This window comes from Notolepis coatsorum, assembly GCF_963971535.1.
Source record: "Notolepis coatsorum genome assembly, chromosome: 3".
Classification (NCBI taxonomy): domain Eukaryota; kingdom Metazoa; phylum Chordata; class Actinopteri; order Aulopiformes; family Paralepididae; genus Notolepis; species Notolepis coatsorum.
In genome coordinates, this window is record NC_140167.1 from 211,294,130 (window position 1) to 211,317,672 (window position 23,543).

The 23,543-nt window shown below is 42.7% G+C and overlaps 1 protein-coding gene across 1 annotated transcript; it reads left to right on the forward strand.

The window, feature by feature from the left end:
• Positions 1-765: 765 nt before the first annotated feature.
• Positions 766-22,761, forward strand: LOC311226160 (dynein regulatory complex protein 11-like; the record flags this gene model as incomplete). Its single annotated transcript, XM_084311533.1, has 19 exons — positions 766-776; positions 3,513-3,840; positions 5,626-5,748; positions 6,280-6,468; positions 7,673-7,744; positions 9,609-9,814; positions 10,305-10,389; positions 10,579-10,698; positions 11,067-11,142; positions 13,226-13,332; positions 14,132-14,215; positions 14,329-14,390; positions 14,938-15,020; positions 17,214-17,321; positions 18,051-18,250; positions 19,258-19,344; positions 19,460-19,634; positions 20,094-20,332; positions 22,648-22,761. The coding sequence occupies 19 exons, from the start codon at positions 766-768 to the stop codon at positions 22,759-22,761; spliced, it is 2,469 nt and encodes an 822-aa protein (XP_084167659.1).
• Between the last annotated feature and the right edge of the window lie 782 nt (positions 22,762-23,543).

The following is a 23,543-nucleotide window of genomic DNA, read 5'->3' on the forward strand; positions in this document are numbered from 1 at the left end:
AGCCTGAACTAATACGTTCATTTTAATTGGGGATGATGATGATGATGATAACTTTCTTTAGTTGTATTTCCCCTCGCCGAATAGAAATAGTCTACTTTGCATGCATTTCTCAGTAATTTCAAGAACACATTATTGGAAATGATTGACCATAATTTAATTAAAGATGAAGGCGGCAATATCATTCTAAAGAAAGGACGCCACCTAGTGGCGTGTCACTATATTAGTAGATCTATTTTAGTCTTCGTTCTATGACCGCGTCTCATTCATTCTTTCTCACTTTAGTCATAAATCAAATACACAGACAAAGAGAAACATAAAGTAAGTTTCATATCGTTACTTTGCACAGTGTTTCCAGGATTTGACGTGTCTTTTTTTCTTTGACCGCATCAATACATCTAGATCTCATAGCCGGAAGGACGTTTCGATGGGAATATTTTTTTTACCAAGCTGTAAAGCCGTAATTTATCATATGTTATAAACCCACCCTTTATCATAACTCTAACAACCGCCCCCACCACATACAATATAAAAATACATGTACAAACGTCCTTCCCGAATATGGGATCTAGTCACTACCGGTCTGATCGCTAATCACTGTTACTATGGAGACGGACCAAACTCATGAGTAACGTCAGAGACTTTGGAGCATAATTTAATAAACCAACGCTAATAAACCAGTCAGTTCGTTTAGCTAACGTTAGTTATGAAACTCTGAAAGCAAATGACCGGTATTTGCTTCCTATGGTTGCAGCAACTTGCAGGGATATGTCGCACAGGTAACGTTAACGTCAACATAGTGTGTGGGCATCCATCTTTGGTTTATGGTGGTACGGTACTGTATATTATCTACTGTAGCGTTAACTAATGCAAACAAACAAACAACACTGTGGTACATGTACTCATTTTGGGATCTGCTGCCATCGTCTGCCAACAAACCCAAACAATGCTGAATTACTATACATAATCTCACACATATCCCAAACTGTAAGCAGTTGAGTCTGAATTGTGTCCTCCAGTAATGTCATTGGAGGACAACAGCTCAATGAAATTATTGAGATGAAATTGCATTTTTTTTTTTATTGCCAGGATTTGTCCTACGATGACATCACTGGATGATATTATTCAAACTCATTAACTCTTACTGTCAAACACATGAGTAAGAAGAACAAGAAGAACACTGATAGCGGTGTGTGGACCGTCCCGCGAGCCCCAGACCACCGTCCCGCGAGCCCCAGACCACCACCCCACGAGCCCCAGGCCACCGTCCCGCGAGCCCCAGACCACCACCCCACGAGCCCCAGGCCACCGTCCCGCGAGCCCCAGACCACCGTCCCGCGAGACTTGTTTCCCGTGCGCCTAAAATTCTACCTGGTCTCGTCCCGTGGGGCTCGCGGGACGGTGGCCTGGGGCTCGCGGGACGGTGGTCTGGGGCTCGCGGGACGGTGGCCTGTTACCAGATGAAGTATTCACCCAAAGACCCAATACCGTGGCAGCGGCACTACCGGTAGAATAAGTGCCGAGAACCGTGGGAAGTGATGCAAACTGTCTTGTCGTGTTTTGAACATTTATGTTATGAAATCGATAATGCTAGCAGGCTGCAGGCTGTTAGAGGTTAGAGCAGTGGCGTAACTCTCTCTCAATGTGTGCCGGGGACAGATTTGGGGGCGTGGCGAGTGACGTCGATGGGGGGGGGGGGTTAGGGGGGGCCACCCCCCTCTGCGTCTCTACATTTCGTAGCCGCATTTCTGCAGACCCCTCTCTGATTGGTTGAACTCTATTTGTGCAGACCCCTCTCTGATTGGTTGAGCGAAGCCCCTCTCTGATTGGTTGAGCGTGCGCATGCGCATGAGCCGCGACAAGCTCCTCCAGAAACTCCGTTAAGCTCCAGAGAGAGAGGCTGAAAACCCACAGGTCTTGCCCGACGGATGGGAGCGAATCCCGGATCCGAGGTTTCTGATGACTACCCCCAAAACACGGAGGTCGCGAACGCAATTTATACGCATGGAAGTATTGATTACGCCATAACGAATCATTAAAAAAATATACCGTTAACTGGAATATGTTGTGTGTGCCTTTCTGAATATGATTTGGGAGGGTTATAATAGAAGAAAGACAGTGTAAACAATATAACGTTATGTGAATAAACCGCGAAATAATAACTAATTCCTTTGTCAATAGAAGTCTCTGTGATACTTTCTGAATATGATTTGGGAGGGTTATAATAGAAGAAAGACAGTGTAAACAATATAACGTTATGTGAATAAACCGCGAAATAATAACTAATTCCTTGGTCAATAGAAGTCTCTGTGATACTTTCTGAATATGATTTGGGAGGGTTATAGAAGAAAGACAGTGTAAACAATATGTTTGACGTATTTTAACACACACCTCGGCTGACGACCCGAGCTATTATTATGCAAAGACAAGTACTTTAGCGAGTGGGTACTTGGCCCGCCTATTTCTTAATAACAGCGGAGCAGTGCTGCCGTTGCTTCCGCGTTTTCCCTGATTGGCTGCGACACGCCCCGCTGCAGGCGCGGCAACCGCAGAGCGTCCGCTCTGCCGCGGAGCGGAGCGGCAGAGCTTGCGGAATTATGTAACCGCCCTAATCCGCCATGATTTTCATTCAGCGCTCAGCTCACCTGGCAGCGCAGCGGTCCTGCGGTCCTGCGGTCCGTTGTTGACGAGTTCGAATCCCATGACATTTTTTTTTTTAACGTGATTTTTTTTTTAACGTGTATTCTTTCGCCGGTTGAGGTTAGGCATGGTTAAGGTTAAGGTTAAGGTTAGGCATTGTTTCGGAGTTGGTTAAGGTTAGAACGGTTAAGTTTAGGCGCTGTTAAGGAGCTGGTTAAGGTTAGAGTTTGTCTTAGAGAATGGCAATATTCTTTCTATGGTTAAGGTTAAGGTTAGGCATGGTTAAGGTTAAGGTTAAGGTTAGGCATTGTTTCGGAGTTAGTTAAGGTTAGAACGGTTAAGTTTAGGCGCTGTTAAGGATCTGGTTAAGGTTAGAGTTTGTCTTAGAGACAGCCTATTTCCGCACTGCCGCTCTCCCGCGTTGCCGCGGTCACATGGTCAAATTGTCACATTCTTGCACTGCTCCGCTGTTAAAAAGCAACACGCACTTGGCCCATGCAGGGCAAGAATGCAACCCCCATCTACTGCTCTTTGCATAATAATAGGACAGGTAGTCAGACTCAGCTCTTTGGACGGTAAAACGTGGGGGGGACACTTTCCGATGTCCCCGGCGTCAGGTACGCCCCTGGGTTAGAGGCAGAACTAGCGTAACGCACTGTTTGGGCGTAGAGAGAGCGTACGTCAGTGGCCAATCAGATCGCAGAACCCGAGCGCAGAACTGCAAGTTTGTTGGTAAAAGACTACATGCTGCCTGTTGGGCATGCCCATACCTGTACCCCCCCCCCCCCCCCCCACGCCCCCATACTACTATAATGCCTAAATTCCCCCAAGGGGATCAGTAAAGGAATATCTGATCTCATCTTATCTCTTTCCAGTGCGTACAACAAGCAATGGGCAGAAGCCCAAGTGGAGCTGAGCAGTCTGCTGACTCAGGAGCTCCCTGTCGAGCCCCCTCGTCCAGAAAAGGACCGGGTGGTGTTCTTCCAGCGCGTGGCCACCCTCTACGTACGTTACATTCAAATCTTCCGGCAGCTGGAGGAGGCCTACGACCAGGTGGTCCACCCCCAGAAGAGACGCGTGATCCGGGGGGTCCTGGAGGGCGTGATGGGGAGAGTGCTGGAGCTCAAGCACGAGATGGTGGAGAAAGAGTTCTCGGAGTATCACTACCTGGATGATGTCGTCCAGGATCTGAAACTCACACCTGTGAGTCTCAGCAGTCAATAATAATAATACACTTTATTTGTATAGCACCGTTCATACAAGAAGTGCTTCACAGCAGTAAAAAAAAGACATAGGCAAAAATTTGCACAAAATTGGCAGATCAAGAGCAATGTATGTGTGACCGGTGTGATCTCGCTCTGCATTGTGTTTCGATTCGACCCCTGTTAAGGGATCGCCCTGAGTGGGAGTTGAACCCCGGTCTCGCGCGCCGCGGGCGGCATCACAGACCACTGTACCAAGAGGTGAATTCACTTCTAAGTACTGGGTCTGGATGCCTCTGGGGAGTGAGTTTACTTGCAGTACCGCTTAACGTCCACAGTCACTTCACTATACAAGTCCCTCGTGACTGTGGATAGACATGCGGTACCTCCGTTACACATGAAGTGCAGACATAAAACAAGTATACAATGAGCATAAAATAGAAAGCAGCAAAATAGACAAATTCAAGGTAAGGCATAGAACATTAAATCACATAGTTTTTCACATTAGGATCTAACATCTTAATAGGCCTCTTTGTTTATGGTTTGATTATCACTGATAGGCCTACTCATAATATAGACAATTACACAGAGCGGGGGGAATACATTCGTCAAAGGACGCTGGGTCTGGGATTCGAACCCCGGTCGGCCGCTTCGCGACGCACTGCGTTACATGGGTCGCCACTTGGGTCTTTACTCCTGTTTGATACCCACACAGTTTAAAACCCGACAGTCTTTCTTCCCTGCTTGATACCCACACAGCCCAAAACCTGACAGTCTTTCCTCCGGTTTGATACCAGATAGTCTCCTGTTTGATACCCACACAGTGTAACAGTCAACATAAATATTTAATTTAATTTAAACCTTAATTTAAACTCGAAAGGCAACTGAGGTTTCCCTCATTTACAGTCACGTCGAGTGTACACACAGAAATAAGCAAAGAAAAGGGCATATAAAATCACACAGCACATAAAATCATAACAATAAGACAACAAGGCGAGTAAGGATAAAAGTAGTCAGGATAACAAATCTATTAAAACACGTACAACTTGATTGACAAAGGTTGGAGATCAAGGTTTTAAACTCTGCAACAGAGGGGAGAATCTCAAGCTTTAAGGACTGTTGGAGTTCATTCCATGAGCTAGGGGCATCATAGCAAAAGGCATATTTACCCTGTTTACGAGCAAACTGGACCTTAAGGACCAGCCAGTCACTAGAATGGGATCCATAGGTACCAACATTTCATTCCAATAATGATTTAGTATAAGGAGGTAGCTTACCAAAAATGGCCTTAAAAATGAACAAATACCATTGTTTTTTTGCGCCTCTCCATCAGAGAGGACCAACCAACCTTCTCATAAAGGACACAGGGATGAGTGTTGTATCTATCATTATCTGTATGTCATGTATGTCATATATGTTATGATGAATTGAACATGGGGGACCCTGATGTAAACAAGACGAAAGCCTTTCTCTGGTCTGCATCCCCTTAACAATTGTATTGTACCCATTTTGCAATCTGTTAATACAATTTTCAATCAATCAATCAATTAGTGATGAATCTGAGGGCAGAATAATATACAGAGTCCAGGGATTTAAATATCATAAAGGTGCTGTCTTGGGGGCAGAAGTGACCAGCAGTCCCCGTTCACTTAACATACTTCATAACCAGGCAGGGACTGTAAAGGTTGGCTCATGGTAATGCCCTTCCCCAAAAAAGAAGGAATGCTATAGATTCTTCAATCGCCACCAAACCATGAGAGCTGTTGTCTTTGATTTCCCCTTATAGGCAGACATAGAGATCCCTATCCCTCGCTATTTCATCAGTGAACGCAGCGAAATGCTACAGGAGCGAAGGGCGATGTTAAAGAACATCCTCAACAGGATGGAAGGTACTCCAGAGAGACCCCAAGTGAGTTCTACACTGGCTACAGTTCAGTCGAGGGAAAAAACAACATACTGTACTTCATCATGTTATTTACTATTTACTTGGTCATTCATTCAAAAATAAGATTACAGTATTTTTACAGTATAATCTACATCAGGGGTTCTCAAACTTTTTTTATACCACACCCCCATTTTATTTAGGATTCTTTTTGGCGACCCCACACTTAACGTATCGTGTAATTTCAATGTGGAATTAAGGAATATCAAAATAAAAGCACACGTTTTTGACTTTGATCATGCATATTTATTAGACAATTATATTACAGCACTATGTTATCAATACACATTTATAAAACGAGGCATATTTAGCCAAAATATGTTGCCAGAACATTAAAAAATATATAAAAAATGTATTTCTTTTATTAAACATTTTTACTTGCCAATGCGCTGTCATCTACCCACGACCCCACTTTGGGTCGCGACCCGTAGTTTGAGAACCACTGATCTACATATTACTACAGTATCAGTTTACCACTTCTTCTATTGTCCCTGTCAGTCTGTAGCATTAACAATGGACCTGGAGGAGGCGGTTAGGATCATCCAGGTAGCAGAGAGAGCTCGCCAGGGGCGCACCAGGGCCATGTTCATGAAGGAGATCCACAGGGGAAAGGAGAGGCAGAGCTGGGACAGTGACAGGGATCTGGGGGCAGCTGCTATTGACTCGGCTGTGGTCTGCATCCAGAAGGTACCATGCTCATCAGGGGGGGGGGTAGTGTAGCTACATCACTATGTACATTACCCCTCCCTCCCTCCCTCGCTAGATACAGATAATCACATGGTTTCATAGACATGAGCTCTGAGATGTACAACTTCTCAATGTAATAAAAAAAGTCAACTAACGAACTAGATTCTTGTACCGGATCTCCTCTCTGGTAAACAAGAATACCCTGAAGACTCTAGCAGGAGCACTCATTCAAGGGTACTACGACTATGCTTGCACCTCATGGTACCAAAGCACCTCAAAGGCACTAAAAACAAAATTACAAACATCTCAAAACAAACTGGTCAGACTACTGCTTGACCTTACTCCTAGAACCCACCTCACCCCTGCCCACTTTGCCAACCTAGGATGGCTTAGAGTAGACAACAGAGTACAGCAACTTGCAATGGGCCTGGTCTACAAGATACACTACACGACCAAGGTACCCATGTACATGTCAAAATACTTCCCAAAGGTCAGTGAATACCACGATCACAACACCAGAGGGAGCTCCACAAATCATGTCAAACCCAGATTCGGCTCAAACAAGGGACTAAACACGTTTCGCAATTATGCCACATTAATGTGGAACGCCCTACCCAAAGCTGTAAAGGAATGTGAATCACTACCCACTTTCAAAAACACTCTCAAAGAACACCTATGGGAGACTGCAATTCGAAACTGGCCCCTACAAATGTCCTAACCCAGTTGTACAGTAAAGACAAAGTATGGCTTTGTCAGTATTCCAATGTACAGTGTACAGTGTTGTCCCCCCCCCCTACCCACCCACCCCCCCCCCCCACCTCCAATGTACAGCCCCACCCACCCAATCCCACCCCACCTACCCAACCTCCTCCAATGTACAGTTTCTATGTCAAATGTGTATACACTCTTTTTCTGGACACTTTTTGTACCACAAACAGTACTGTATTTGCAAATCTGGTATGTCATAAATGTATAGATGTAGCAGTACTGTCTATCTGTATGTCGTGTGTGTCATATGATGAATTGAAAATGGGGGACCCTGATGTAAACAAGACGAAAGTCTTTCTCTGGTCTGCATCCCCTTAACAATTGTATGTATTGAGCTGTACTGTACTGTACCCATTCTGCAATCTGTTAATAAACTTTTCAATCAATCAATCAAAAACGAGATACAAATGATGACAAATGAAGACTTCATTCTCAGGTGTGGAAAGGCTACATACAGAGGAAGAGGACAGTAAAGGAACGTGAGGAAGAGCTGATATTTCTGGGCATGGTGAGTTAAACAGACATGACACTGGTTGTCTCTGGGCATGGTGAGTTAAACAGACGTGACACTGGTTGTGTCTGGTGAGTTAAACAGACGTGACACTGGTTGTGTCTGGTGAGTTAAACAGACGTGACACTGGTTGTGTCTGGTGAGTTAAACAGACATGACACTGGTTGTGTCTGGTGAGTTAAACAGACGTGACACTAGTTATCTCTGGTGAGTTAAACAGACGTGACACTGGTTGTGTCTGGTGAGTTAAACAGACATGACACTGGTTGTCTCTGGGCATGGTGAGTTAAACAGACGTGACACTGGTTGTGTCTGGTGAGTTAAACAGACATGACACTGGTTGTGTCTGGTGAGTTAAACAGACATGACACTGGTTGTGTCTGGTGAGTTAAACAGACATGACACTGGTTGTCTCTGGGCATGGTGAGTTAAACAGACGTGACACTGGTTGTGTCTGGTGAGTTAAACAGACGTGACACTGGTTATCTCTGGTGAGTTAAACAGACGTGACACTGGTTGTGTCTGGTGAGTTAAACAGACGTGACGCTGGTTGTCTCTGGTGAGTTAAACAGACGTGACACTGGTTGTGTCTGGTGAGTTAAACAGACGTGACGCTGGTTGTGTCTGGTGAGTTAAACAGACGTGACACTGGTTGTCTCTGGTGAGTTAAACAGACGTGACACTGGTTGTGTCTGGTGAGTTAAACAGACGTGACACTGGTTGTGTCTGGTGAGTTAAACAGACGTGACACTGGTTGTGTCTGGTGAGTTAAACAGACGTGACACTGGTTGTCTCTGGTGAGTTAAACAGACGTGACGCTGGTTATCTCTGGTGAGTTAAACAGACATGACACTGGTTGTCTCTGGTGAGTTAAACAGACATGACGCTGGTTGTCTCTGGTGAGTTAAACAGACGTGACACTGGTTGTCTCTGGTGAGTTAAACAGACACGACACTGGTTGTGTCTGGTGAGTTAAACAGACGTGACACTGGTTGTCTCTGGTGAGTTAAACAGACGTGACACTGGTTGTGTCTGGTGAGTTAAACAGACGTGACACTGGTTGTCTCTGGTGAGTTAAACAGACGTGACACTGGTTGTCTCTGGTGAGTTAAACAGACACAACACTGGTTGTCTCTGGTGAGTTAAACAGACACGACACTGGTTGTGTCTGGTGAGTTAAACAGACGTGACACTGGTTGTCTCTGGTGAGTTAAACAGACACAACACTGGTTGTCTCTGGTGAGTTAAACAGACGTGACACTGGTTGTCTCTGGTGAGTTAAACAGACGTGACGCTGGTTGTCTCTGGTGAGTTAAACAGACACAACACTGGTTGTCTCTGGTGAGTTAAACAGACGTGACGCTGGTTGTCTCTGGTGAGTTAAACAGACGTGACGCTGGTTGTCTCTGGTGAGTTAAACAGACACGACACTGGTTGTCTCTGGGCGTGGTCAACGTAGACTCATAAAGTTCTTTAAAAAACATAAATGTATGTTTTTGTATAGTATAGTTAGTATAGTTACATATAGCGTAAATGTATATTGTATAGCATATTGTATAGTAGTGTATATAGGACTCATTAGCTTTAATTCGTTAGCTTAGTATTGTATAGTATTTTATATTAGTACCTTTTATCATGTCTATTATCTATTTTATTTGTATTTCTTTGCACAATCAAGGTGGGCATGGCCACCTTCATTTCACTACATGTCTTGTGTATGTATGTGACGAATAAATAAATAAATAAATAAAATAAATCTCTTGAAGTTCCATCAACACGCAGTCTTGCACTCTCCATCATTTGTATACATTGTTAGACAGACACTGTATCCTAGAGACGCTGTATGAATGTCTTCTCTCAGGCTTTGGACCCAAAGCAGCAGCAGCCCGCCCCTGCCACCACCTCCGCCCAGGCTACCAAAGCTCGCAGACGGAGTAAACAGGGAGAGAACGAGGAGGAATACCAGGAGTCCATGGTGGCCATCACCAGAAACCTGCGAGATGTGGAGGGGCCGGACATGAAGGAGACCATGCAAGAGCAGATCCGGCAGTGGTTCTTTGCATGTCGGTAAGATCGTACGGAGAGGTTAACAGAGGCCGACCAGTGACCGAAAGGTTTCTGGTTTGAATCCCAGGCACTGGCAGAACGATGAGTCAGTGACTGAAGGGTGGCTGGTGACCACAGTCTGCCTACGTGCCCTTGAGCAAAAGGCTCCAGGGGAACTGCAACTGTGGGGCGACCCCCTGTGTGCTCTGACATCTCGTGAAATACACAAGTGTAAGTTACCATGTGTATCTAGGAGGGATATATGCAGAATAAATACACTGCAATTGCCTTATGGACATTGACAAAAAATTAATAAAAAATGTGTCCTCTTTTTACACAATCCCCAATCAGGGTGATTTTGATTCAAATACGTTGATGGTCCAATCCAATCCATCCAATCCATCCAATCCAACTTTATTTATAACGCGCTTTAACAGCCACAGGGGCACAAAGTGCTGATACGTTGATTGTTATATAATGTATCATTCTTTCCTGCACGTTTGACTTCTAGTGATGCAACAGGATCTTTTCCAGACTACCCAGAGCAAGAGGCCGGAGGCTCCACTCTCCTCTTTGCAGAGAAAACCCCCCAGGAGGTACAGTACAGCATCTATCTCCCATCACACAGTCAAACTATAGTTCACAGCCTGCTTGTACAGTAGTTCAAATCTGTATTACATTATCATCGCAGACATCTTGGTAGGCAAAGATGTAGAAAATCAGTCAATCAAATCGACAGGTGATCATTAAATGACAGTGTCATGCAACTATACGCTTTGTTTCAGTTAATGGAGGAATTAGCTGCAAAGGAAGAGGAGGAGGACGTCAACAACAAACCAAAGGGCAAAGAAGAGAAGAAGGAACAAGGAAAGAAAGGAAAGGACAAAGGGAAGGGAGGAGAAGAGGTGGGTTGTTCTGGAATTGTGTTGTTTTCAATCATGTTTGTATTATGTATTATGTTGTATTATGAATTCTGAACAATATAAAGATCTAAGCAATCTTTGGAGGCTTAAGAATACAGGACACGCATGTATAAGTGTTATGCTTCAGCCTGTACCTTTTCTGTCACTGCCAAAATCAAAGACTGTTGACAGTCTGGAATGATTGTGCATATTGTATTGTGTGTGATGACTGAATAAAAAAACGACCAATACTACTATTACTAAATAAGAGGATTTAGCTCAATCGAATCAACCATAATGTGATCAGGTAGAGATTGCAATGCAGTGCGTGTTTAGATGGACCGGCGTAACCTTCTACTGAACCACAGGAGGAGGAGGAGGCAGGGTTGAAGATGCTGCCCTCTGCTCTCCTGTCTGATTTGGAAGTGGGACACAAGACCTTTGTGGGTAAGCTCCATAAAAAACCTCATACTTGAACCCTTTCACTACCACACTACAGAACGATATTGAACAATAGATATTTTATGTCAAATAGGCCATAGTATTGCATCCATAGCTATAATATAGAATATAGTTATATAGAATATAGTTATAGCTCTACAAACAAGGTGACGTGACGCACTCCTATCTTTTAAAGCGTGGCACTGAAGACTCTGGCAGGAGCACTCATTCAGGGGTACTACGACTATGCTTGCACCTCATGGTACCAAAGCACCTCAAAGGCGCTAAAAACAAAATTACAAACATCTCAAAACAAACTGGTCAGACTACTGCTTGACCTTACTCCTAGAACCCACCTCACCCCTGCCCACTTTGACAACCTAGGATGGCTTAGAGTAGACGACAGAGTACAGCAACTTGCAATGGGCCTGGTCTACAAGATACACTACACGACCAAGGTACCCATGTACATGTCAAAATACTTCCCAAAGGTCAGTGAATACCACGATCACAACACCAGAGGGAGCTCCACAAATCATGTTAAACCCAGATTCGGCTCAAATAAGGGACTAAACACGTTTCGCAATTATGCCACATCAATGTGGAACGCCCTACCCAAAGCTGTAAAGGAATGTGGATCACTACCCACTTTCAAAACCTCTCTCAAGGGACACCTACGGGAGACTGCAATTCAACACTGGCCCCTGTAAATATCCTAACCCAACCCCCTCCAATGTACAGTCATTTACCTAGTATGGTTTTGTCAATAGTCCAATGTACAATTTTGTTTGTTTGTACAGCGTCTCCCCCCCCCCCCCTCAATGTACAGTTTTGCTTGTTTATACAGTGTGCCCCCCCCCCCCCCCCCCCCCCAACCACCTCCAATGTAGATTACCCAGTATGGTTGTCAATATCCCAGTGTACCCAACCCCCCCCCCACCCAACCTCCTCCAATGTACAGTTTCTACGTCAAATGTATATACTCCCTTTTCCTGACTCCTTCTGTATCACAAACAGTACTGTATTTGCAAATCTGGTATGTCATAAATGTATCTAGCAGTACTGACTATCTGTATGTCATGTATGTCATATATGTCCTGATGAATTGAAAATGGGGGACCCTGATGTAAACAAGACGAAAGTCTTTCTCTGGTCTGCATCCCCTTAACAATTGTGTGTATTGAGCTGTACTGTATTGTACCCATTCTGCAATCTGTTAATAAAGTTTTCAATCAATCAATCAATCAAACCTCCTAATAGACAGTCTCCTCCCCACCGCATGTATATATTCCCTCCCCGCCGTATGTATATTTCCCTCCCACCCACCCACCCCCTCCTAATGTACAGTCCCCTCCCCATCATATGTATATACTCTGTCAGGATCTAGGGGTAACAGTACTGTATATTTGAATACCGCTTATGTCACAAATGTATCAGTACTAAATACCTATATGTCCCTATGCCATAAATGTCATGTATGTTGTGTATGTCATAAATGTCTATATGAATTGAAAATGGGGGACCCTGATGGAAACAAGACAAACGTCTTTCTCAGGTCTGCATCCCCTTAACAATTGTATGTATTGAGCCGTACTGTATTGTACCCATTCTGCAATCTGTTAAATAAAGTTTTCATTCATTCATTCATTCATTGCTACAACGGGACCCGTCTAATGGCTGGCGCCCAATGTGTTAAAGGTTAAGAGTTACAGTAGAATGGTTCCCCCTATCTGACGATGCTTAAAGGTTAGGAGTTACAGTAGAATGGTCCCCCCTATCTGACGATGCTTAAAGGTTAGGAGTTACAGTAGAATGGTTCCCCCTATCTGACGATGCTTAAATGTTAGGAGTTACAGTTAGAATGGTCCCCCCCTTTCTGACGATGCTTAAAGGTTAGGAGTTACAGTAGAATGGTTCCCCTTATCTGACGATGCTTAAACGTTAGGAGTTACAGTAGAATGTTTCCCCCTATCTGACGATGCTTAAAGGTTAGGGTTAGGGTTAGGGTTAGGGTTAGAATGGGCATCGGCAGTGAAGAGTTGGTGTCGCTGCCTCCCTGACCTCAACTGAACGTGTCTTTTATCATCAGATGTGTGGCAGAACCGTGAGGAGTCCAGCAACTACAGCCAGAGGCATGAAGCCGAGCTGGTCAAGGAGGAAAAAAGGAAAGAGATTGAGGCAGAGATCCGCGTGCAGGTAATGCTGCCCCTGTGGATACACGGACTCCAGGATAACAACACAGTGGCTCAGGAGGTAGAGTGGTCTAGAGACAGTGGCTCAGGAGGTAGAGCGGTCTAGAGACAGTGGCTCAGGAGGTAGAGCGGTCTAGAGACAGTGGCTCAGGAGGTAGAGCGGTCTAGAGACAGTGGCTCAGGAGGTAGAGTGGTCTAGAGACAGTGGCTCAGGAGGTAGAGCGGTCTAGAGACAGTGGCTCAGGAGGTAGAGCGGTCTAGAGACAGTGGCTCAGGAGGTAGAGTGGTCTAGAGACAGTGTCTCGGGAGGTAGAGCGGTCGTCTGGTAATCTGAAGGTTCCCGGTTCGATCCCACTCCTCCCGGGCAGCGTGTCGAAGTGGCCTTGAGCAAGACCCTTAACCCCTAATTGCTCCCGATGAGCAGGTTGGCACCTTGCATGGTCGCCTCTGCCGTTGGTGTGTGAATGTGTGAGTGAATGGGTGAATGTGAGGAACAAAATTGTAAAGCGCTTTGGAGAAAATAGATATACAGTATAAATGCACTATTTACCATTTTATCATAACAAATTCTGGGCTTTATGCATGTAATCACCAACTCCTGTGATTACATTTTGTATTTGTACATTGAAGACTTGGGAATAAGAATTGCTACTGTCAAGTAAAGCGTGATTTACTTCGCTTTATTCTGGTTTAATGAAACAGCGGTTTAAAACCAAGAGAATAAGCAGTTGTTAGAATGATAGCAAATAGAGTAATTAGAACATCAGGCAGTGGTGTTCACTGGTTCGCTCTGTTTCCATCAGGTGGATGAGTTGATGAGACAGGAGCTCGCTAACCTGAAGCTAGTTGTGGATAAAGTCACGTCTGGCAAACCCAAAGGAAGCAAGGTATATTATTATGAACACATTAGAGGTTTGACGTCTTATATATAAAACGCTCCAGATCTTTGTTCCTGTTGGTTTATTTTGTGATGTATAGTAATGATGTTAATTTTGCTTAGAAAAATAAAGGGTCGAAAGGTGGCAAAAAGAAAAAGAAGGACAAAGATCTGACAGCTGAGAGGTAAGGTATCATTCTCCTGTGACATATTAGCCAGAGCAACTTCACAAATATTTATTCTTTCTTTTCAAGATGCTATATAGAGATAACATTTCTATGTAGAGTAATCATAAAAAATAAAAAGAGGAATACACCCACAGAGCTTTTAGAAAGGTGTGGAATAAAAGTATTGCTTTAACCCCCAACATTCTTTTTATTAATGAATTTATAATTAATACAATTTTGGCGGGTCCAAAATGAATGTTGTTGTTTACATGTTGCGTGCATGTGTCCCCTCCCTACTTCCCATTTCCCCGCGTGGAATGCATCTGATTGGATAAATGACATGCTGGTGCTGTAGTAGTGTAGTGCATGACATCTAGTGGCTGAATGTTATCTATAGCACCACCTAGTGGCTGAATATTATCTATAGCACCACCTAGTGGCTGAATGTTTCTATAGCACGTTTAACTTGTCGGTTTCAGTACAGCATCAAGAGATGCACACGTTGTATATTAATGACATAAGAACAAGGAGCAACAGGCTCATGTGGTTCATCCACCTCCAACAGGAGTCTTGAGTCCCTGGTGGAAGAGTTGGTGGAGCACGGCTTATTGAAACAGGCAGATGATGTTCTGCTAGAGGATTACGTAGGTAAGATATATCATTTGCATGTGATTGTAGCGTGTCACCTTTCAGCACTTATTGCATCTTCATACATGTGTGATGGCTTACTCTTAATTTAATTTATTTATTTATTTAACCTTTATTTAACCAGGCAGGTCAATTAAGAACAAATTCTTATTTTCAATGACGTCCTGGTGAGAGGACAAAAGGTCCACTCGAAGGGTAAAATAAATAAAAAAAAAAAAAAAAAAAAGATACATCACAGAGGTAAGGTAAATAATTAAAACACGCATCAAACAACCAAATAAAATTACAAGGTATATAATACATGAAGCAGAACAGTCAAATTCAGAAAGGCTGGGTGACAGTTGCAGGTGTGTGTAAACAACAACTGATTGATTGATTGATTGGAAATGTTATTAACAGATTGCAGAATGGGTACAATACAGTACAGCTCAATACACACAATTGTTAAGGGGATGCAGACCAGAGAAAGACTTTTGTCTTGTTTACATCAGGGTCCCCCATTTTCAATTCATCAAGACATTTATGACATACAAGACATACAAATATACGGTACTGTGTAAGAAAGAGAGAACATCATAAAAAAATTGAAGTCGAAGGGGAAGAAACTGTACATTAAGCCACAGTGATGTGTTGAAAAGGGGGCATTTGTAGCAAACCTAATTGCTGAGTGATACAAAACATTAAGGCGATCAAGGACACTCTTGCCTGCGTGCATGTAAATGACATGGCCACAGTCAAACAGTGGGAGAATGGACATTTGGACTAGGGAGCGTTTAGCAGAGTGAGTAAAGCACGAGCGATTCCTGTACAAGAAGCCAAGTCCTGCTTTTAATTTTGATTGAAGATGTAAGACATGCTGAGAAAAAGAAGTGTATTATCAAAGCAGATATCCAGGTATTTACAAGAGGTGACTGTATCCAGAACTGAGCCATTAATAGTTGTGATATTCCTAGGAGGGACAACAGACCTTTTTCCAAACCACATAACTTTTGTTTTAAATGTGTTCAAAACCACGTTAAGACTAGAGAAGGCAGCCTGTATACTATTGAAGCTGTCTTGAAGAGAGTGCAGAATAGCATCAGGAGAAGGTCCAACTGAATACAAAACTGTGTCATCTGCATACAAATAAATGTTCTACTATACTAACAATGTTATTTATGTATAGAGAGAACAATGTGGGGCAAGAATGGAACCTTGGGGTACACCTTTAGTGACAGATAAGGGCTGCGACAAGTGGTGATTTAACGCATTGGGTTCTACCAGCCAAATAGTTGGAGAACCAGGCCAAGGAATAGCGGTTAACTCCAATGTTACCAAGTCTGTCTCTGAGGATCCAGTGGTCAACTGTAATCAAATGCTTTTGCAAGATCAATACAAATGGCTGCACAATGTTGTTTGGAATCAAGAGTGGTAATGATGTCATTGGGGAACTTAAGGAGTTGCAGTGACACAGCCACGCCCAGACCTGGATATAATACTGTGAGAGTCAAGATAAGACTCTTTGTCTTTTAAGCACTGTATAGCACTTGAGATGATTGTGTGTGCACACACACACACACACACACACACACACACACACACACACACACACACACACACACACACACACACACACACACACACGCACGCACACACGTACAGTAGCTACTCTTTGAGGATCGGTAGCACTGGAGGTGATTCAGTGGGGAAGTGCTGCCCTCTTCTGGCCTAAGACTGTCAAAACACCTTTAATGACGGGCATTATATGGGCAAAATGGGCATTATAACCTATGGGATCAGGGTCTAGATCAGTGGTTCTCAAACTACGGGTCGTGACCCAAAGTGGGGTCGTGGGTAGGTGACAGTGTTGGCAAGTACATTATTTTTATTTATAATTTTTTTTTATGTTCTGCCAACATATTTTGGCTAAATATGCCTCGTTTTATAAATGTGTATTGATAACATAGTGCTGTAATAACAATTTCGAATAAATATGCATGATCACATTTTGATATTCCTTAATTCCATGTTGAAATGACGCAATACATTAAGTGTGGGGTCGCCAAAAGAAACCTAAATAAAATGGGGTCGTGGACTCGTGGTATAAACAAGTTTGAGAACCCCTGGTCCAGATGTTAGGAATCCTGTCCTGTTTTCCACATCTCCTACACCGTTGATTGCAGTGATTATAGTGGTTTCATCCTTTTCATTCAGGCGACTACAGCTACCTCGGGACGACCCTGAGGCAGACCGACATCGAGCCCATGCCTTCATTATGTGACGTGAGACAGGCTTTGGCTCTGTATGCCGTCTTACCTTTAGGTATGACGACTCATTTCCATTCAAAACCTTTGGTTATCGGGTTATATATATCCCCTCTATATACTTACTTGTACACCTGCATGTGACCCATAGCTCTGTATGATAGCATGTACAATAATGCTGTATATACAATATATATATATATATATATATATATATATATATATATATATATATATATATATATATATATATATATATATATATATATATTAGTGCTGTCAGGTGATTACATTTTTATCTAATTAATTAATAAACTGACAGCCCTAATATATATATATATTTATTCTCATCACATATATATATCACATACCTGCATATAATCATTTTACATATCTGTAGTATCTACATACTAGTACATACTATAGTATCTATCTATATCTGTACATATCCTACTCTTACTAGTTACACTGCTGGCCAGTAGGTCTATGACTACTACCATACTATCTTTATACATGTATCACTGTACATGTTATACTACAACTCTGTACATACATCTGATTAGCACTACACTCAGTAGTACTCATTTGTATATTTTGTACCCAGTTCACCTGCACATTGTATATCGCTGTTGCACTTTACTGCTACATTTGCACTCTGGTTGGATCATGCCAAACTTCTTTTTGTTTTACTGTACTTGTGCTGTATGATGAACACTTGAATCTAATCTGATCTAATCGTGCTCAGGTAAACGTATTGATAGTGAAGTGTGTGTTGTGTTGTGTGCAGGCTCCCAGGTCGTCCATGAGAGAGCTCCTCTGGTCAAGGCCATCCTGCTGGCCGGGCCGGCTGGCGTGGGGAAGAAGATGTTGGTCCATGCCATCTGCCAGGAGACGGGCGCCAACCTGTTTGACCTTTCACCCCTGAACACAGCCGGGAAGTACCCGGGCAAGAGCGGCCTCGCCCTGATGCTCCACATGGTCTTCAAGGTAACATACCGGTATACCGGCAAAGACCGTTGCCTTTTTGCATTTAACAAGGTTACAATGGATATAATTCTAAGATTAGATTAGATTCACATGTATTGTCATCATACAGCACAAGTACATTACAAAGGAAATGAGTTTGGCATCCAACCAGAGTGCAAATGTAACAGTAGAGTTACACAATATACAATGTACAGGTGATTAAACTGGGTATAAAATATATAAATTAGTACTACTGGGTGTACTACTGGGGGTACTACTGAGAGGGCACCCTCATCTTGCACCGTGTTGCCCATATGCGCATGTCCAGAGTTAATTATATTGTATATTGTTTACAGTGCCTTTTTATTCTATTTTTATTTTTTACTTCTCCACTGTACTACTATAATTCTGTGACCTGTACCTGTATGTCTTCTACTACCTGTACCTCCCCTCCCCCCTCCCCCATGCTGCTATGAGGCCTGAATTTCCCCAAGGGGATCAATAAAGGAATATCTTATCTTACCTTATCTTATCTTACTAATATACCGTCTATTATATATACTATTATATACTGCAGGTATACTATACTGTAATGTGTACTTAATGTGTGTACTGTAATGTGTACTATATGTATGTACTATGTATGTATGTAAATAAAATAAAGAAATAATAAAAAAAAAACGAAACGTAAGTCTTCATATACGGTAAGAATCAATATATATATACACAGCATTATTGTACATGCTATCATACAGAGTTATATGGATTATATGCAGGTGTATAAGTACTGTAGGAGGATTTATGCAGACAGATACAGTATGGATATGTATATATATATATGCGGTAAATATAAATAATGTATATATGCAGTATATACATCCATTTATCCATGTTCCTTTTATGCCTGTCTTAAATTTTTTGTAATACATATTTTTTTACTGCGGTAAAGCACTTTGAGCTGCAATTCTTGTATGAAAGGTGCTATACAAATAAAGTTGATTATTCTTATTGTTATAACGTCTGTGCAGGTTGCCAGGCTGATGCAGCCTTCGGTCGTATGGATTGGAGATGCAGAGAAGATGTTTTACAAGAAAGTCCCCAAGGAGGACAAACAGGTACGAGAGAGACGTGGCGACCGACCACAGGTCTATTCCAACCACACAGTATGAATTCTGCACTTTGTTGGATCTGGTGATTTATGAGATTCCATACTTCCATGACATGACTCAGTTAGATCCCAAACGTTTGAAGAAAGACTTGCCCAAGATCCTCAAGACGATCAAAGGAGAGGATCGTGTTTTAATAGTGGGGACGACGAAGGATCCTCTCGGCGCTGATATGTCCCTGTGTAAGGTGTACAGCAAGATCATCCTGATCCCACGGCCCGACTACGGCTCCAGATACGGTATGTTTACTAACCCTAACCCTAGCAGCTGACAGTCATAGTATCTATCTACGGCTCGAGACACGGTAAGGACACTCATGTTTACTGTATCTCTAAATAGTAAAACCTTTGTTTTAAAAAGGCAGTTTGTGACACCTACTGTATAGTACCTGACTGCCTAGGTGTTAAAAACAGCAGCCAAACTTTGATTGAAGATTGGATTTTCTCTGCACTGAGACTTGAGGTTTAACTAGATTCAAATAAGCATATCTTCTTCAAATATGTTCAGATATGTATGACACGTCATTTGAAAGCTTAGCTTACTGTACTTTCATAATCTGTAGAAATCTGAAAAATGACACTTGTGCCACGAACTGCTGGGCTCAGTCACAATTGTAACTTTGTTTATACCTACAGCATGAATATACATTTTACTGGTACTATACGTTGAATGACCTTTCGAATCGGTTTTGTCTCCAGTCATATGGAAGCAACTGATCAGGAAGTGTGGAGGTGAGGTGACCGGCGCCCTGGACCTCAGCTCCCTGGCCAAGATCTCTGATGGCTACACCCAGGGTCACATGGTCCAGGTGACCCGGGGCATCCTGACCCAGCGCCGGCTCCTGCGGCAGGCCAAGAGGCCCCTGACCGCTGCAGAGTTTGTGGGCCCCCTGGCCAAGATGGACCCCGTGTTTCGAGACGAGGAAGAGGCCCTGAAGGTACAGCAGACCTAGATCATGTTTACATTTTAACTAAATGTTTCAACTTCAACTTCAAACTACTTTATTTTCCTTTCGGAACTTAATTTGTGCAGTGGTTAAAAGACAAACATACAGTCACAATACATAGACACTCACCACTATAAAAAACACCAACTACATCAAAACTACAGTAAAAAACACCAACTACATTAAAACTACAGTAAAAAACACCACTATAAAAAACACCAACTACATTAAAACTACAGTACTTTTTTTGTTTTTATTAAGGATCCCCATTAGCTGGTGCCATGGCTCCCAGCTAGTCTTCCTGGGGTCCACACAACACAATACATAAAACAGTTAATGCATAGATCAATACAAAAGATAAAAACAAGGATTTAGTATATAGCAAATAAGATACTTTCACAGATGCTATAGATAGAAATAAAAAACAAAACAATTAACTAAAAACATACAATAAATATCCATTTTAAAGATACAAAATGAGAACTTGTAGGCTAATAGGCAAAAACACAAATGCAATACACATTAAGGCAACAACTGTAATTGAGATTTGAATTTCTTTTTAAAAATCGATTTACTAAAAGTGTAGAGATAACTAGGTAGGTTGTTCCAGAGTGTTATGCACCTATAAATAAAAGACCGCTTTAAAGCATTGGTTCTAGGACGAGGGAGTACAAACTGACCATTTCTGGCCCCTCTTGTATTATGGTCTTGTATAGAGCTTCTGTAAACAAGTTGCTCAAACACAAAATATGGAGTCTTGCTGTTAATGACTGATTTACACAATACAAGTGAGTTAGACGATAACCTTTTTTCAACTGTGAGCCAGGAGAGACCAGCATGCATACGGTTGACATTGGACCTTAGTGAGCAACCCAAAGCCAATCGTTAAAAGCATGATATATTCAAATCCATATGGAGCAATTTCTATATGTATTAAAATAATAAATAATAATAATACAGATGATATGCGGCCATCAGGTGGAAGGAGAGTCTATTGTTAGCAGGTAGTCCAAAGTCCTTGGGGGGGGGGGGGGCGCAGTCCAGCCTCCACCAGACCTAGGCGTTCAGCAGTCTGATGGAGGTAGGCACGAAGCTATCTAAGCCCCTTTTATTCAGCGTCGAAACTCTGTATCGGCGGCCTGAGGACATTCGTTTGTGATGGGTGTGAAGGGTGTGTGTGTTGTCCTCAACTATTTGAGAGGCCTTCTTAACTCAATCAGTGCCAGCTATTAGACTGGGCCCGCTGTAGTTAGGCCAGCTTTCCATTACAACTTTTCACTGTGCGTCACGTTGTTTGTAGAGCTAAATCTATATTTTATATTATAGCTACTGTATGTATCCAATATCATTGTCAATTGACAGTAAGAGCCTTCCGTTCAAGATGCATAAAAGAAATCTTTTTTTCATCAATACGTTCCTGTTTTATACTGTGGTGAATATGAGTGGTATATCGGAATAATCTGGGATAATTCCTGCAAGGCTATTTATAAGGCGCTAAGCTAATAACGTTAAATCCATTGGCGTTTCGTCCCTACACACGACACAGTTAAAAATCCAAATGCATATGATCGGTATTATGTTCCATCAATGAATGCATGAAAGGGGGGGGGGGGGGGGCGGGGGAAATAGTTTCTGATTAATTTATTGCCAATAACGGCATTCGTTATTACCACAACATAGGCTGATCTGGGGGATGGCTATTAAATCCTTGCTCGATCAAGCTGAAATTGACGTCAAATTGCTCTTACCTTTGGCCGGTTGGATTCCAAAAAGAATTTTCCAATTATTTGATCGCCATTTGGTAGATCATATGTCCATTGGCCCATGCCATAATCTTTTACTGCATAATGAATTTGGCATCCCAAAAAGTATTCCATGCGATCGAGTGAAGTCCTCGCTTCAGACTAACAGAAAAGTCAGCCCGGAAAGATTTCAGTGTGACACCTGGTCTGCAACAGGGGTTACTGCATTTTTGAGACAGCGCCACTACCAGGATCTGGCCGGTACTGCACCTTCGGACTCCCAATATGCCTTTTCCGGCAAAATACAGCTCTGTGACAGTGAATAGGATATTAATATAGAAAAAAAAGAAAAACGAACCAAAAACGTTATATTACATGGCTGGCACCCAACGGTTGTCGGGCAAACACGTAATATTACGTGGTTGGCCCCGAATGAGTTAACTGTCCGTTTCTTGTGGATACTGCCGAGTGCCTCCTGGTCCTGGTTTATTGGTTCAGTGCGAGTGGCTTGGATAGTTTTGTTTCTGCTTTTGTAATAATTCCGTGCTTTATTTGTCTCTTCAGAGCTGGTACTCCAAGACGCCCCTGGGAAAGAAGCGGCTAAAAGCCGCCGCTGGGAAGGACGAGAAGGAAGTTCCTGCAAAAGGCAAGGATTCAAAGAAGAAACAGAAGAAATGAAATCTTATTTTATTACCACAATTGAATTAAACTCAAGAACTTAGATTAAAAAAAATAAAAATTGTTGAAGTGATTTCTGGTGAGATGAATGGAACTTTATTTATTCAATGCACAAATAAAAACGACATTTTGCAATGTTAATGTTCATTGGTGTTGTTGTTTAACGTCCTGCTACTAAGCGGCGGGCGGCGGTTAGGTGTCGGTGTGGGTTTCCACCTCTAGAGAGCACAGACATCCTTCTCAGTGGCGACTGGAGTGACAAGCTGGCACTGCTGCCGCTGGCGTGGAACACATGCTGACGATAGCATGCCGCCTCTGTAACCCAAACTCCATTAGCAGACCTCTCTAATGCCACAGCCCTCGCACTCCAAACGGGACCGGGGACAGTCTGCAAGGGACAGGTTTCAATCCCTGTCTGTGACAATTATATACGTATACTGCATAGCAGAGGTCTCATTTTTGCCCGCAATTAGAAACGGAAAAACATTTCCTCCCTTTAAACCATTCTCTCTTGTTTTTAGGTTTAAAGCTGCAGTAGGCAACCTTGGAGAAAAGCAAGAGTGAGATCTGCGCGGTGATTGATTGAATGAACATTTTATTAACAGATTGCAGAATGGGTACAATACAGTATGGCTCAATACACACAATTGTTAAGGGGATGCAGACCAGAGAAAGACTTTCGTCTTGTTTACATCAGGGTCCCCCATTTTCAATTCATAATGAATTGTAAGTAAGGATGCAACTATCACCGTGCAATCCATTCTTTGTGGATCTAGCCCTCA